Raw genomic sequence first — 16,198 nt, 5'->3', positions numbered from 1 at the left:
TTCGAAAGTCCTTTTCCACTAACTCGGCTTGGATTATTTCTTAACATTTGTCGTTTGCCTTGGCAGTAGTTTAAAACATTGGTAACCAAGTTGTATTAAAAAAAAAGGCTAATGAGTGGCATTATTTATGTATTATGAGTTTTTTTGTCGTTGTTTCTAATTCTTGAAGGTTCACTTTTAACATTTAGTTGCCTAGTGAGTTTGTCCATTTTTGCAATCACCATCTCCTTTTATCCAATGAAACATGATGGAAAACTTCCGAATGCAAGTGACCTTTTTCTTGTTGCGATTCACTTAGCGAATGTTTGTGTTTGTTTGTTTGTTTTGTTTTGTTTCTTTATTGCCTTTTCCGTTGAGCATTGTTTGTTTTGGTTCCACCTGCAGTGAGAAATAGGATCACGAGGCCAACGCTGGCCAACATTGTGACAGAAATCGGTAAAGCTGTCCTCTCTTTATTATTGCCACTGCTGTGTACTAAGGCCATTTGCTTTGGAACTAACCCTGCAGCTTGCATTGCATGCGGACATATGAAGTTGATTAAACGGTGGTACACGGGGAGAGGTTTTGCCGGCGGTTCCCAGAGGGTGCTTTAAGTGGCGGTTCCCTGAGGGTGCTTTTAGTGGCGGTTGCCTTATGGATCCTTTTCTGAGGGATTGGAACATTCCATTATTCATCTTTGTGGTGGCTTAGAAAAAAATTTGTCTTTTTATTGACGTATATGTCGAAGATTCTGGTAAGTGTTTTTTCGGCCATTGTCTCACAAGTACCGAATTGTTTGATTCAAGCCAAATTGTACTGAATTGCTTGATGTGATTATTCATTTTAAAACTGCATTTGAAAAGGTGTACAAGTTAAAATATATATATATATATATATATATATATATATATATATATTGTGTGTGTGTGTGTGTGTGTGAGTGAGAGTGACAACACCAACAGGGTTGATTGCTGTAAGGCACCAGGCTCAAACACGGTCCTGTATTCCTGGAAGCTACTCTGCTTCTTTGGTGGCAACATATCCCCTTCTCCCTCCCCGAGGGAGTTTTCCTCCTTGGGTGAAATCCATGTGTAGATAACTTATCGTGGTGTTTTTCAAAGTCCACTTCTAATAACAACACAAATGAAAATAGCATAATATTAATGTTTTTACAAAACAATATAAATACTAATAATATCCCCCTCTCCAAGGGGTTTTTTCCTCCTTGGATAAACACCATGTAATCGTGTCGGCGATAAAAAAACTTTCCTTGGCATTTTGTGGCGCAAGCTTACCGGAAGTAAAAACGATTATAAACCACAAACACGTATGATTACCTTTTTAAACAGTCACTACTGCTGTTTAACATTAAACTGAAAGGGAGGAAACCCGACGTTCTTGAGGCATTATATGCTTATTGCAACCCCCACAGACGGACGGACCCGAGCCTAGATTTCCTGTTATCAATATGCTCCAGAGAGGATAATAACATGACCCTTCCTTCCGGTCATGTAGGAAGCAGGTGGACTAGTTGAATGAAAATGGTTTTGTGTAAGTAAGTCCGCTCAATGTCGAGATGAGCAAGTTGTATACCGTATGACTACCATGTCAATGGTTCTTCTGTTGTTGGAAGAGAAAGGGGAATTCCAAGTTTATTTCGGTCCGAGAACTTTATTCATTCTTCTTAGCTTTGTTGCACATCTCTCTTAAATATCAACAGACAACAAGGTTGTAACTTGATGGCCGTTTAACTTTTTGACGATTTTGGGCAACATTGATGTCATGATTAAAATTTTACCCAAAGGTCACTGAAAGAACAATCTCAAACAGAAACATTGATCACACATTCACGTGGAGACACAGACAGCAGACAATGCAAGACTTGACATCAAACAAACATGGCTATTGACCTTGGGGGAAGTAACTTCCCACAACAATAGGTACTGGCGGCGCCATCTTGTGACGGGCTTTTCTCTCCACAGTCAGAGGGAAACTTTTGAGGACGCATGCCCCTCCCCAATAAATGTAAACCTACAGGGTTTTGTTTGTGTTCTATCCTCTAAATGCTGAGCGTCAAGCGAAGAAGCAGCATGTGCCATTGTTATTCTTTGTTTGGACTCGGCCAGGGTTGGAATCGAACCGCCGACATCCCAGATTGGAGTAGATGCTCTAACCACAATGCCATGTGGATAACTATCAAGTGACAGTGTTGTAATTTGCAGAAGCATTGAAACGCTTTGCAATAAATTCCCATTCTGCTTTTCTTAAATGGTCATGACATTTGGTTGGATTTGTTTTTGGGCAGATTAGTCTCGCTTATCATGTCATCGATAGGCAGGCAGCAGTCTCTTCCCACTCTGCAGACCTTGACAAAATTACTAACTGCTCAAACACTTGGAATACGTCTTTCAATTCTGAGAACTCCCCCACACTCCCACACTCTCACTCTCTTTCTTCAATAGGACCATCTGGTGAACCCTTCCGTCTGCTTCGTTAACAATCCTCTTGGGGAAGTTCAGTCATTCAAACTCCACGGTCTCACTATCAGCCATGATCTTTCTTGGGCAAACCACATTTCAAAGTTGGCCTCCAAAGCCAGTCGCTGACTTGGCACCACACATCATGCAGGGTCTTTCTTTGGCTCATCTGAACTCCTATCCACCTACAACACCTTCATCCACAGCTTTATGGAGTACTGCTCTCCCCTCTGGGCTGTCTATCACTCTTATATCACAAAAAGGTCTTGTTGGTCTCGCTCTCTTTTACTGCCTCCTTTCTAGTCTTGAACTTTCTGTCCTTTCTTTGCTCTGTCACCTCTACCCCACCCCCCACCCCCATCCCTACCACCCCACATGGTCTGCAAGTAACCCCTTTCTGATAAACCCCCAAAATTCAGATCCACTGCTCACTTCTACTCATTTGTAACTTCTTTTTTTCCCCCCACCTATGGAACCAACTTCCTCAGTCTCTTCAGTCTCTTGTTTCCTTCAGGGCTTCAAGACAGCTGTTCACCACCATCTCACGTCCCCTCCCCCCCCAATCCAAAACCATGATATTTTCAACCTCTGCTGACCCTCTCTAAACCCACCTCTTCACAATATTACAGTTTTTCCTTACACTTCTGTGATTGAGAGTTTACAGCTGTATCCATCTTGTTCATGTCTCTGTGACCTCCCCTTTCCCTCACTTTTCCCCCATCCCTTTTGTCACGTCTCTCTATTTTGTCCTTCAACCCTCCCCACCCCCACACTTCTCTTTCCACTGTTCTTTTCATTCTCTTAAATATTGATCCATTCTGTGTTCTAGCCCCTCCAACGAGCCTTGACACGATACAACAACAAAAGTGCTCACCTGCACACCAGTCTACTTGGTTGCAGTGATTTTACTGCTTTGGAAAAGCCTATCGAGTTTTTTTTTTTCTGATGCAAAAATTTGATTGTTTTGCACACTGGGAGGGAAGGATTTTACATGCATTTGGTTGTTTGCACAATTACTTGCTTGGTTTTACCGTCTCAGGTTTGTGATCAAGAATTAACGCAACTGAAATAGACCTAGTTTGAGCTAAGTGTCAGAATATTCAGTACGCTGCTGTTGGGAGTTGGATTTTCAAAGCTAACTGACGCTCCGCAGCCAAACTTGTGCCGCTCTTTATTTGACTCCCACTAATACAGGTGTGCCAGGTGTAATAACTAGCTTTTGGTATGCTGCAAATGTCAATCACTCGGACCCCATGGATCTTCCTCTGCTATGATCTTCCTCTGTCAGTACCCACACATGCATACCCACTCCATTACATTGAGAGCCTGTCAGGTAAGAGCTCGGTAGATCAAAGTACATCCGGCGATTGTTACTGGCCCTCGGTGATCGCGAGAGAATATCTCCGCCGTGGTTTTCCCATGACCCTCGTTATCGTCTAGTCCCGGCCTGCCTAGTGATTTGAAAGTGCCGCGTCTGTGAAGCCAATGTTGCTGTGGATCGAAACGAGCAGAACTTGACTAAAGTGGAAATTCTGTGTGAACGCTGTGCAAGAATGTTCATATTTTGAAAACTAGCTCGAACTTTTGATATTTAATATCGTAACTCGTATTTCTATTTGCAAAGATTGCAATCGGGGAGGTATTATGAAAGCTTTCATGTCATAATTCCATCCCAAGTTTCTGAAATAATGCAACCGAATAAATCCTGAACCTTATTATTATTATTATTATTATATTCATTTATTTATCTGCACCGATGTGACTATTGGTGCCTGGCTGGGAAGGACCTGCTCTGGTGGATGTGTTTTCTGGCTTGCAGGGTAATATTTAGCTTGGAGGGCAACACTGTGTGTAGCCAATGACAAAACAAAAAGTTCTAATTTAATAATCTTAACAGTATCTGTTGTTATTATTGCAGCGAAGCATTCAAGGAAACTTAGTCTTCCCACAGAACAAAAGGTGAATTTCGGTAGGTACTGCAGGCTATCTCTGCCCCTATCATCTCCCATCCCTCTTCCTCCTGCATACAATCTTGGAGATTAAAAAAAATAATAATAATAATCGATGTGCCTCTGATTGGTTTCATTCTGATGAATACGAGATACGATGGATTTTCGCTCCTTGATACTGTCTGCTTGGCGTGCCTTGGTTACGAAGGCATCATCGATCGAGTGCATCGTTGTGTTTGTGTCGTGACTGTTTTTATTAACCTGGTCATTTGTTATTCTGCTGAACCTTGTGCTCTTGTGCACGCCTTGTTGCTGTTGTATTCCCACCCCCAACCCCCTCCCTCCCTGTCTTTGAGAAGTACCCAAGATGCGTTGAGGCAATGCAATTTGTTTTCGGTATGCGTAGGAATTGTGGTGAGAGGTGAAGGATCATCAAATTGCCAATGACAAGAATCGATAAGGAGAATCGTGTGAGCTGACATCTTGAACTTCAGTCTTGGATATGTTTCCGCTTTAACATGTTATGAGGAAGATGTCGGTTTGCAAGGCCACCTGTGGTTTGTATGATGTCATACACCACTTTGTTATTGAGGAGGAATCCCCAATGGACGTCGATCATAACTAAGCTGAGAGAGCCTGAGCTTTGTTTCCGTCATGAAAGTTCACATTTCCAAACCATCTCCATCAGTACCTTTCCCAGAGTGCACCATTCCTGACTTAAAATCTCGAGCAAGTTGGAGGTTCCTGGCCAACCTCTAAATATCATCCACAACTTGACTTCAGAGTATCGGCGCTTCGATCCTCAAGGTCTGTTCTGTTGAACTGGCTCGTTCTTTGTTCCTGCTCTTCTCCAGGTTTTTCACCTCAATTTGCTTATTGTCTGCATGAAAAATGGCCAATGTTATTGCATTTTATGGAAGTGGTAGCAATACAGATCTGTTCAACTGCAGGCCAGTCAGGTCATAACAAAATGATGGAAACTATTATCGTGACAAACAGCTATTCATCTTGTTCATCTCACTTGTCACAAGTCGCCAGTTGGGTCTTCAGCCAGGCCACTCAATCCGAGATGTGTGACTTCTCTTCACCCAGCGATCGATGGAGGCCCTGAATCTCATGCAGATCAGGGCAGTCTTTCTTGATGCATCTTAAGCATTATTCTGACATCCTCATTTGTTTTCTGAGCTTACCTTTGACATCTGGGGTTGACCAACTAGTATGTTGCTCCACTTGGTTCTCAACTACTGGAATCTGGTGCACATGGAGGAAGTCTGTGAGCCTGCTCATTGATCAACACCAGATATCAAAGGTCACAAAGCTCAGACAGCAAAGAAGGATGCCAGACGTCCTCCATATGGAAAAGCATCATGGATGCATGCCCCTCCCCAGCATCATCATGAAAAGCATGGAAAAGCTTTCCATGGATTATAAACTACTGGAAGCTGCTGCTCCCCAAGGCAGAGTTTTAGGCCAAATCCTCATTCATATTTGCAATTATGGCTTTTTGCTCTCCACGCATAACCCCCCTTTATTGATGATTCCACCTTGTACCACACATTATGTCATCCTTGCAACATAAGATACAGCAGAATATCTAAGGCCCCTGAATCTCTCCAGGCATATATTGAGCATTCGACATGGTCTGCCATTCTGTAATCTCCCGTTCAAAGCTTAATGGGCCACATGAAATATGTCCTTCAACCCAGGTGAGTCACATTTTTCTCAAATTATCCTGTGGGAAGGATCATTCATCAAAATCCTTCAATTCCTTTCTGCAGTCAACTGCTGATGCCTTATAGAATTCTAGCCGCTGGAGTTTCTTCGCCTCTCTATAAGGCTGTGCTTGGCAGACTAAAATTCAAAACCAATCTCAATTGGCAAACACTCGCATTCTCCCTCAGGTTGTCGTTCTTCACTCACCTCACCTCCTTTCAGTATGGAAGGCATTTGCAAAAGCTCCATGGGATACGTTTCCATTTAGGGCGAGTGCTCCTGCCTCTCAACTGGTATCTCTGACACTTCTGAGGACAATTAGAATGTTCCAAGGCACAGAGCTTGCTGTTCCCCTCAACAGCCAGGATATTGTCAGCGTCACCTTTTTTTTCTTTATCCAGTTCTTTTCTGATCCTGCACCATCATACTGCCCAGTTCTGCTCCTTCCATCGGTGATTTAAGCTGGCAGGTAATCATCATCATCATATGGCAAAGTCGATTTGTATTTTAAACCTTTTATGGCTTTTCATACTTCCTATGCCTATCCTGGTGTTGGCGCAGTGGTTAGGGCAGCGGCTTGGGATCCAAAAGGTCCTGAGTTCAAGCCCCTTTGGGCCACTGAATTAATACACCGGGGGGTTGACTCAGCCTGTCATCCTTCCGAGGTCGGCGAAATGAGTACCAGTGTACTGGGCCGGTATATACCCCGGTTAAAATAGGTGTACCATATCCCTGTGTCGTAAGAGGCGACCAGGGTTGCGTCAGGAAGGGCATCCGGCATAAAACATGTGCCAAATCACTATGCGGATCATACGGATGATCCGCTGTGGCGACCCCTAACGGGAGCAGCCGAAAGAAGAAGAAGATACTTCCTATGCCTCTCTCTCTCTCTCTCTCTCTCTCTCTCTCTCTCTCTCTCTCTCTCTCTCTCTCTCTCTCTCTCTCTCTCTCTCTCTCTCTCTCTCTCTCTGTCTCTGTCTCTGTCTCTGTCTCTGTCTCTGTCTCTGTCTCTGTCTGTCTGTCTCTCTCTCTCTCTCACTGTTTGGTGTTTGATAACGCCCACCAACTAATGTCGACAGGCGGGACGCCCAGTTTAACGGCCATCCGAGGGACGGCACGCATAGTGATGAATCGCCATGCCTGTGGGATTAACCAGTCATTAGCAGGTTTAATCTACAGATGAGAGGAAACCTCCACCTCAAGGAAACTGAATTCATAATCGTGAGGGATATCGACCCTCCTCACCCCCAACCTTGATTTTAAATGCCCTTTTAAGGGAGGTGTGCCTGCAAAATTTTAGTTTTAAACACCCACTCCCCCTCCCTCCCTCCCCCCCAAGGACACATGAGGTAATATGTCGATGCCAACTTGTACAACTCTGCAATGGTACAGCATAACCCAAGAGTTGAACCGATGTTGCCATGTTGTGCTCAAAACATTGAGGAAGGAAAAAAAAAATGCAGATTCTTATCGATGTCCTGTGATGATGTACGTTGGTTGCTTCCAACGTTTCTCGATTTTATTTTGTTCGCAATCGAGTTGCATCCAAACACATGCTTCACAGCTTGCTTCAAGCTCATTGCTGCACTGCCTGTCCTGCCTTGCTTTCGAGCCAATCGCCGAGTGGATTTTATGGCTTGTCATCAGCACGGATCCAATTCCTCAGATTTTGGCCTCCCCATGGGAGCTTCACAAGCTGTCCACCAGTGTGTTGCTTTCGGTGCCAATCTCCTTCTCTTATTGTGACATGTATTTTGTTCTGCCATTTGAAATAGATTTTCTCACCCCCTTTCTTTCAGATCAACTCGAATATCAATTTGATTTTGCCATTATACGAGTCTTCTTTCTATGATCGTTTTTACTAACGCTGGCTGCTGTTCTGCAGTCTTTTCTCTGCTTCAATACTCAAACGGTCTCCCTCTCCTCTCCCCTCCCCCCCCCCTCTCTCTCTCTCTCTCTCTCTCTCTCTCTCTCTCTCTCTCTCTCTCTCTCTCTGTGTCTCAAAATTGCTCTGTTACATTACATGTGTGCGCCTTTACTTCGACACAAACAGGCGTCACGCTCTCTTTTTCTATATGTCTTTAACAACATTATTTCCCTTGCTCCCTTCTCTTTATCCCACCTCTTTCCCCTCTCACCCCACTTACCTACCCCCCACCGTTTCCTGGCTCCAATATAGAGAACCGAGAAAGCTCATTTAGCCGGTCTCGCTCGTCATCAGTATCAAGCATCGACAAAGAGGCTCGTGAGGTCATCACAGCGATACGCTTTGCTGACTCCATCACCAGCAAATACTCGGTTGGACCCACACCCTGCCTTTGGCTTGGCACCTCACTGGGCATTGTGTTGGGCGTCACTTTGAACCTGCCATTGGCATCGGCTGATGATCATAAGGGAAAGCAACCTGGAATTGTATTGCCTAGTGGTGAGACGATCGGCGAGGAAGTCAACTTGTCGTATCATTGAAGCAACAGCTTGCTTCTCGCAAATAATACATCCACAAACCTATTTTTCTTTGAAAAACGTTGGAGGTAAGGAATGCTTTATATAACTGCCGATGTACTCATCATTTCCAGGTGCAATGTTCAAACTGAAGGGCACGATACTGAGGCTCGCCTTCCTTGCAGCTGATGGATCTCTGCTTCCAGCTCCAGCTGAAGCCTGGTGGGACGCCAAAAGCTCGGAGGAAAAGGAAGCTACCAGCTACGCAAAACGCAAGGCCACGTCTTTGGCCACTTCTCCTTCCAACCAAGAGCTACCAGCAGGCACGGCCAGGCTACAACATTACAAAATGGCTTCCACTAGTCTTTTAGTAAGGTGCTATTTGTTTATTGCAAACACGTAGGGAGAGGAGATGAGAGTGAGCAAGGGAAACAGGCATGTGTGGATTGTTTGGTGGTGGTGGTGGTGGTGGTGGTGGTGGTGGTGGTGTTGCAGGTAGTTAGGTACAAAAAAATCACCATATATGTGGAAGTATTGATAATATAATAATGTATATTGTGCTTAAAAGGAGCCTGCTCTGCACTCGGTGAACCTTTTCTATCCTCTCTTAGGCTGAATTGTGACTGCTAATTGATTTCATACCGTGACCACATGAGGTGTTTCTCATGCAGGATTGGCTGCAGGGACAGACAGCTGCTATGCTTTGCTGTGCTCTGAGAAACAGGCGCAGGTTGTGTCACTGCCCACACAGAGCTGTATCCATCGACACAGCATTACAGAGACATCATTTGTGCTCCACGCAGATGCCACGTCTCTCGCTGGCTCGGTTTGCCTCGCTTGCTTCTGTGCCAATGGGCACATCATGACCTTTAGGTGGGATGTCTTTTTTTTTGCCAAATACCGTTGCGCCACCGATCATTTGCTCCCAAATGAACCATGTTGGAAAGATTGTATTTTAATTTGTCTTCGGTGAAGCAATTAATTTTCAACATGGACTAATTTGGGCTGGCAGGATGGCCCAGAGGTATGCTGTCTTGCCTGGGTTCGAATCTCGGCCTGCCATCCTGGTGTCTCGCAGGCAGGGTGAGGCATCAATGTGTGCACCGCCCCTCTGATGCATGTTAAACTGGGCATCTGTCACCATTTGTTGGTGAACATTAAAGATCCCATGGTGTGTTTCGTGAAGAGTAGGCGGGCTATCGCCGGCACCTTGAACAATTTCCAGATTCCTGCTCTAACCTACGAAGAGGCGTTGCATCAGCGGCACAACCATGCCCCCATCAGACAATGATGCTACTCGCAGCCATGTGCTGCAAAATAAAGAAGAAGAAGATGAAACAATTTTGAGACGAGGAACTCATGCTTTGTGATAAGTTGGATGAAAGATTTGGAATTTGAGATTTCGCTTTCCGGCATCGCTGCAATTGTTTATTTGACTGTCCGATCAAATCGCCCATCGTAGTTTACTCCATTGCAAGACATCTTCGATAAATGCAAGCGAAATGTTGTGTATTAAATTGGCAGCTTATGCAGTATGAAATTGCAGGTGAGGGGGCAGATATTGATAATTTGTCGAACTAGGCTTGAAATGGCCTACGAGGTGCCAACCCAGTTCCATTTCTTTCCACAGTTTGCCAAGCCTAAGGCCCCTCCTTGATGTGAATTACCTGCCAGTGACTGACATGAGGATAGCTCGCACATTTTGCTTCGCTCACGAGGGACAGGCCTTGTATTTGAGCTCCCCAACAGAGATCCAGCGTCTTACGTACAGCCAGGAGATGTGTGAAAACTTGCAGGTGAGTCCTGCCCAGGGTGTGTCGTCATGCTGAACAGTTTGTAGATGTAATGGCTTTATGGCTGTTATAGTCTGTATCCAGTCCAGGTCTGCAGGATCATGTCTTGATTATTGCCTGCAGGAGATGTTGGGAGAACTATTTATACCAGTTGAGACACCAGAAGCACCGAACCGAGGGTTTTTCAAGGGATTTTTTGGTGGTAACGCACCATGTGTGGATCGTGAAGAGCTGTGTAAGTGTGCAGTATTTTGTCGGATATGGTTGCCTGTCTGCGTATTCATCCTCAGTGTGAAAATATTTTTCAAATGTTGCAGATATTTTTGGTCTGGACATTGTTCCTTGCATGACTCGCATTGGGTTTAAACTCGTATGACAGAAAGTTGCTCAGCCAGTAATCCATTCGGTCTTAAGTTGCTTGCGTGCGGTGCAGTCGGGGAAGCAGCGGGTCGTGCCTCACGGACTTTGGCACAGCACGTTCCTGGGCCCGGCAGCCTTGAAGGGGTCCGAGGTTCTGCCACAGGTGTGGCGGCAGAGCTTGCGCGGGCACGCCTCGCACTGGATGAGCGTGGCCAGCGTCTCGGGGAGCTGGACGAGCGCACCGCCGCTATGGCTGCCAGCGCAGAGGTTTTTTCCCGGCAGGCATTCTTGGTAGGTACAGGAAAACTATGCTGCCATTTGCTTGATGTAACTTCAGATTTGCCATTCTTCTTGTACAAAACATTCCGTTATTTGATCTGACCTTGGTGTGAGTATAATAAAAGGTCATGCCACCACCTTTGCTTGTGCACCTTTTGTCACACAGTTGATGTCGAAATACAAGGACAAGAAGTGGTACCAATTTTGAGCAAGCTGCATCAGGATTTGGCCTCAGCAAAGGTGCATCCTTCCTACTCCAGGCTTGACAGTGCCTGTGCTTGTTGGATTGAATGATTTGACTCCTTGATGAAAGAAAGACTACTTGGGAGTAACGAGGCCCGAGTGAAGGAGATGCACGGTGGAACGAGAATACGATGGCGTTTCTGCACCCGTATTTAAGATACAAAAAAAAAAGAGAGAAAGAAACTTTTACTCTTCGCCGACTGCGAACAAATGGGCCATTGGCGTTCCACGAACGAGGTGCCGTTTTTGGGTGGCCGTCACTTTTACCCTTCTCTGCTGGCCTACGTGTTGTAAATGGATCCCTAGAGTTTGATGTAAGGCAGATGAGGTAACGCTGCCTTTCTGGTGCACTCCGAACTGGTCGCTTCACTCGCCAGGTGGGGTTTCTGTTCGACACCGTTGTACCCTCACACACGGGTGACAGTACAGTATAATCTACGGTATATTTCCTTCTCTGTTGCTGCTGCTTTTCTGGGTCCTGCCCAACCACGTTCTCCTCTCTCGTGTGCCATTTTGTTTTCTATTCAACATCTGTGGAATGTTCCTGAAAGACTTGCATTCCTTTTTTTTTTTTCCTTTTTTTTTTGTACGATAGTTTTCTTTTTACCTCATTTTTCCACTACCGAGTTTCCTCTGATGGTTTTCTTTTTTCATCGATCATGTTTATGAAGTAAATGAAGTGGCCGAGCCATTCAGGATGATCGACTCGAGTGGCGACATTGTGGTGCCACACGAACTTTGGAAGGTGCTTTGCATTGTTTTTGTAATCCATAAAGTCTTACCTGTGAACCGCTTCTTCAGTTCGGGACGTGTTCTCCATTTCTGCTGGCAGACGGTACAATCAGGAAATTTTGGCATAGTGACACTCCCAGGCCGAACATCTGCTTTGTACATGGGATAATAAATTGTCATAACGGTCTTGCACATTCAAAATGATATGCACTTGCTTTGTATTCTGCCTTCATCCACAGTGATCGGCATTCTTTTGAGCATTCCTCTTTTCCAGTGGGTTGAAAACTATTCTTTGAGAGAGACGTAGAATAATTGTTGTTGTGAGGACGGTGGGCGGCGTATCATTTTTGCTTTTATCGCGAAAAGGCATTCGATGATTGAGCGGGAGTCGTTCTTTACCTCCACCACGTTCCACTTTCCACAACAAAAGGAAATGATCCGAGGCCTGAGAAGCGGATTAAATTTGTGTTCCGGTTCGGTCGCCATCACAGGATTCTCAGTGGGGACGGGAATCGGGGGTGAGGACTTGCGGCGCAGATGGCGCCGTCCAAGACCTGAGGTTGAAGGCTTTTATTGTTAATTTTTTTTTTTCTCCTCTTCTCTCTGATTTAAACAACCGTCAGTTTAAGTCATGTGCCGATGACCACGTCTCTCTGAAACGCACATCCTCCATTGTTGCCACAGATCGAGTCGATGACCTTCGCACGTCGAATGTGCGATGTTTTCCCAGTGAGTGGTTTACGTTCCCCCTGGGTGTCAGTGCCACACACTGTTAATAGAAGCTTGATGTGCAATACGGATTATGTATTCGGGTATTTGCATGCTGTATAGATTTGATTCGAATCGAGATTTCAAAATCGATTCTTCTAGAACCTGCTTGTACAAATATTTTAAAAAGTGGGGGAAAAAAACAAACAAACAAAAACCTCACGCTCGTACGACATGTTATAAATATTTGGTCTCTTTCTCTTTCTCTCTCTTTTTCTCTTTCTCCCAAATGTGCAAGTGGTGTTTGTGTGGAAAGCGTGACTGTGTGGAGTTTCCCGATCGCAGCATTTCTTGAATTCCTTGGAGATTGGAGTTTTGTCCTTTTGCTTTTTATTTAAGTGCCATTGTCAATGCTCTCTCCCTCCCTCTCTTCCACACTCCTCCACTTCCCCCCCCCCTCTTTCCCCCTCTCAATCTCTTTCACTTGTGTTCCATTTCTTTCCCAGATCTATTATTTTACCATTCTCCAATGTCTCTCCTCTCATCTTTTGTCAACATCCTGGAAACCTTGCCAACGTGTGAAGCAGCCATCGTTTTCACTCGAAAACCTCTCGAATGTGCAGTAAATTGTCCCCGACTCGTGCTCGGCCTAGTTTGTAACTTACTATCGGAAATGACTCGGACGCATTCGTACGCGAAATCCAATCTTGGCCGCATATCGAACCTGAACGATATCTTCCCCGTTTCCGTTTCCAATCCAAAATCGAAGCTTGCGCAGTTTCCGTGAAGACGTTTCCCATCCTGATGCTGTTGCTGGTTCCGTTCGCATTTTGCTTGTTCATAGTCAGTGCAGGCTGTCGCGTTCCGAATGAAGGCACAAATGACGACTTGCTGATGATCGGAATAAAAGAAGCAAAAGGGTGGTTTGTTTGAAATCTTTAGCACCTCTTCATGATGATAATGTGATCACAAAGTTGCCATGTCCCTTTTTGCTGCATTTCGCTGTTCGTGTGTGTTCATGTACATACGTGTTTGACTCAAACCCAGGGAGAGGCGTCCTGGGGGTTGCATTCCCGAGATGGGGAATGAACTAGAAGAGACAAATGGGGGGGTTATTTATTGTTGTTGTTTTTTTTTTTAAAGATGTGCGACAAATATTTCCCTCGCCCTCCAGTCAGATGTGTTGATCAAATTTGACAGACTGGGATGCATTGATAAATGCATATAATCATCGGATGTGCGCATCGTTGAAACGTCTCGTTCTTTGTCTCTACTCATAAATCGGTAGCCATTGATGAGCAACCTGTGTTTAACTTGTCACGTCCTTTGTTTTTGGCGGATGTTGAGCGGGCTAACTTCACATTGACACGCGTCATGAAGGCAGGAATCGTGTCCATGACAACGTGAGGGTGGGATCTTCGTGTACTACGTCGCTTTGGAGGATGTTGTCCGTGCTTTCTGTGAAACGTCTTCTCGGACGGCATGTCCGCACAGTGTTTTGAGTTGAACTCTGCACCTCTTTTTTGACACGTTCACTTGAAATGACCAAGTGCTTACTCAGACCAGGGAATCAAAGCTATAAAAGTCTTTTTATTTGATGCTGCATTATGAAAAGAATAAAAATTAATGAATTTCTTTCTGGGGGTGTGTGTGTGTGTGTGTGTGTGTGTGTGTGTGTGTGTGTGTGTGTGTGTGTGTGTGTGTGTGTGTGTGTGTGTGTGTGTGTGTGTGTGTGTGTTGTCAGTGTCTACACTCTACAGTTTTTTAAATTTCTGTTTTGGGTTTAAATATTCCAATGTCTTGTAAAAACAGAAGGGTTTTAACTTTGTTTACATCCTATCATGCCTTCATTAATTTTGAGCAAAGCTGTTTGAAGTAGTTTCGGAGATTTCCCGCCATGTATTTGTCCGTTCCAGACAGCACTGGAGGTTTGCAAAGGAATTAAAGTGATGATTCTGCACTACTTTTGTCCAGGCCTTTTTTGTGTGTTTGACTACATCTTGTTGGTTGCGTGCGCAGGTGTGTCACAATGCACTGGGGTGACAGCTTAAAGGCGGTGTACTCCCATACGAACTCTCCTATCTCGGTTGGATTTCCACCCCAACTAAAACCGGCGTTCTGACGCTCCGCAGACGGGCTTAGGGTAGGATATAGAATGAGCCGTCCCATCTGACGGGATTGGCTTGTGGACGTTACAGATCCCTTGTCCAATTGACAAGAATAAGCAGTTATGTGCAGGTACATTGGATATATTCCTAACTGGGTGGTGCATTCATGCAGCATCAGACTTTCACGGTTAGTTTGCTCAGGTAACAATTTTTGTGGTGTTTAATCACTTGAAGGTACCAAAGGCGACTCAATCAGATAAAACTACAAAGCATTTTCTGGGTTGAGTGAAAAACTTTATATACCCTTTGTTCCACAGAAACATCACAATCAGAAACTTTAACAAGAGGAGGCCATTTGACTTATCATACCTGTGATACATGAACACTGCATTGATCCAATCTATATGTTCGATACCCGTGGAGGGGGAGGGGGGAGGATAGGGAGGAGAAGTATGGAGTGGGTGCAGGGACATCACCATTGTGATATGTACATACAGTTCTGTGCAAAAGTTTGGGTTATTCCAATAATACTCATATTTTAGGGTAAGTTCTTCACACTATGTCATGTGTTTATTATTGTGAATTAACGGCTTTTATAAATGCATGAGAAACAAACTCCGAAAGTAAGTAACAAGAAAAAAAGCAATCAGAGATTGCAGACCCTTGCCAGGACTTATTTTGTGTTGTGTTTGTGTAGTTTTGTGTGGTGTATTTTAAGTGGTGTTTGTATTCTGGAGTGGTACATAATTGATGAGACATAATTACAAGGAAATTTTTGCACAGGAGGAGGCCATTCGGCCCATCATGCCTGCACCACACCGATACCAGATTTAATCAATCCGTGAATACCTGTTCCCTTCGTGTGCAGCCTTTTGGATGCTACACTGGTTCTCATTTCACGCACCTCAGAAGGATGACAGGGCTGAGTCAACCCCCTGGTGTTCATTCAGCAGCCAACGGGACTTGAACTCAGGACCCTAGGATGCGAAGCCACTATATAAGCAAACACTAAGCCAATTACAACTGCCACTATATAACTGCTGGTAGTGATGACTGGGTACCAAGGAGTCCCGCTTTGATTGGACACCTGGCGCTGACCCATCATGACGTTTATTATTATTCAATTTAACTTAGAATGGGATTAAAATACATTTATTTCAAATGAAATGAAGACCAAATAGGTACAGGACTGCATTGGAGTCATCAGAAGGAACCCAAACAAGCAAAAAGCAAAGATGAAGTCATCAGGAGGAACCTCAATAGGATTTGGGTTTCAGCTGCTACTCCTCGACCTTCAAACCCATTCAGGCACAGCCAAGTGAGCCTCATTCAAAAAAAACAAATAAAAAAGAACCCACATCAAAAAAATTAAATAACTCCGGCTGCCAGACCATGTGTCTGATGAAGTTGAAATT

The 16,198-nt window shown here is 44.6% G+C and overlaps 1 protein-coding gene across 8 annotated transcripts in view; it reads left to right on the top strand.

Moving 5' to 3' along the window:
* Nucleotides 1-14,635, top strand: part of STXBP5 (syntaxin binding protein 5) — a 212,752-nt gene extending 198,117 nt beyond the window's left edge. For 2 of the 8 annotated variants that reach the window (XM_085858897.1, XM_085858895.1), the window contains 8 exons: nucleotides 4,375-4,425; nucleotides 8,298-8,543; nucleotides 8,695-8,883; nucleotides 9,232-9,433; nucleotides 10,191-10,356; nucleotides 10,477-10,588; nucleotides 10,787-11,004; nucleotides 11,159-14,635. In XM_085858897.1, coding sequence (XP_085715023.1) covers nucleotides 4,375-4,425; nucleotides 8,298-8,543; nucleotides 8,695-8,883; nucleotides 9,232-9,433; nucleotides 10,191-10,356; nucleotides 10,477-10,588; nucleotides 10,787-11,004; nucleotides 11,159-11,200 — 1,226 coding nt within the window. In that variant the 3' untranslated portion in view covers nucleotides 11,201-14,635. Of the gene's footprint in view, nucleotides 1-384; nucleotides 436-4,374; nucleotides 4,426-8,297; nucleotides 8,544-8,694; nucleotides 8,936-9,231; nucleotides 9,434-10,190; nucleotides 10,357-10,476; nucleotides 10,589-10,786; nucleotides 11,005-11,158 lie in introns of those variants that run through there. The other 6 variants (XM_085858899.1, XM_085858898.1, XM_085858893.1 and 3 more) reach the window with 5 other exon arrangements.
* The last annotated feature ends 1,563 nt before the right edge of the window (nucleotides 14,636-16,198 follow it).

Source organism: Eptatretus burgeri, chromosome 16, assembly GCF_056783735.1.
Source record: "Eptatretus burgeri isolate ZD-2024b chromosome 16, Ebu_testis_v1, whole genome shotgun sequence".
NCBI lineage: Eukaryota > Metazoa > Chordata > Myxini > Myxiniformes > Myxinidae > Eptatretus > Eptatretus burgeri.
This window is presented reverse-complemented; position numbering and strand designations above follow the sequence as displayed.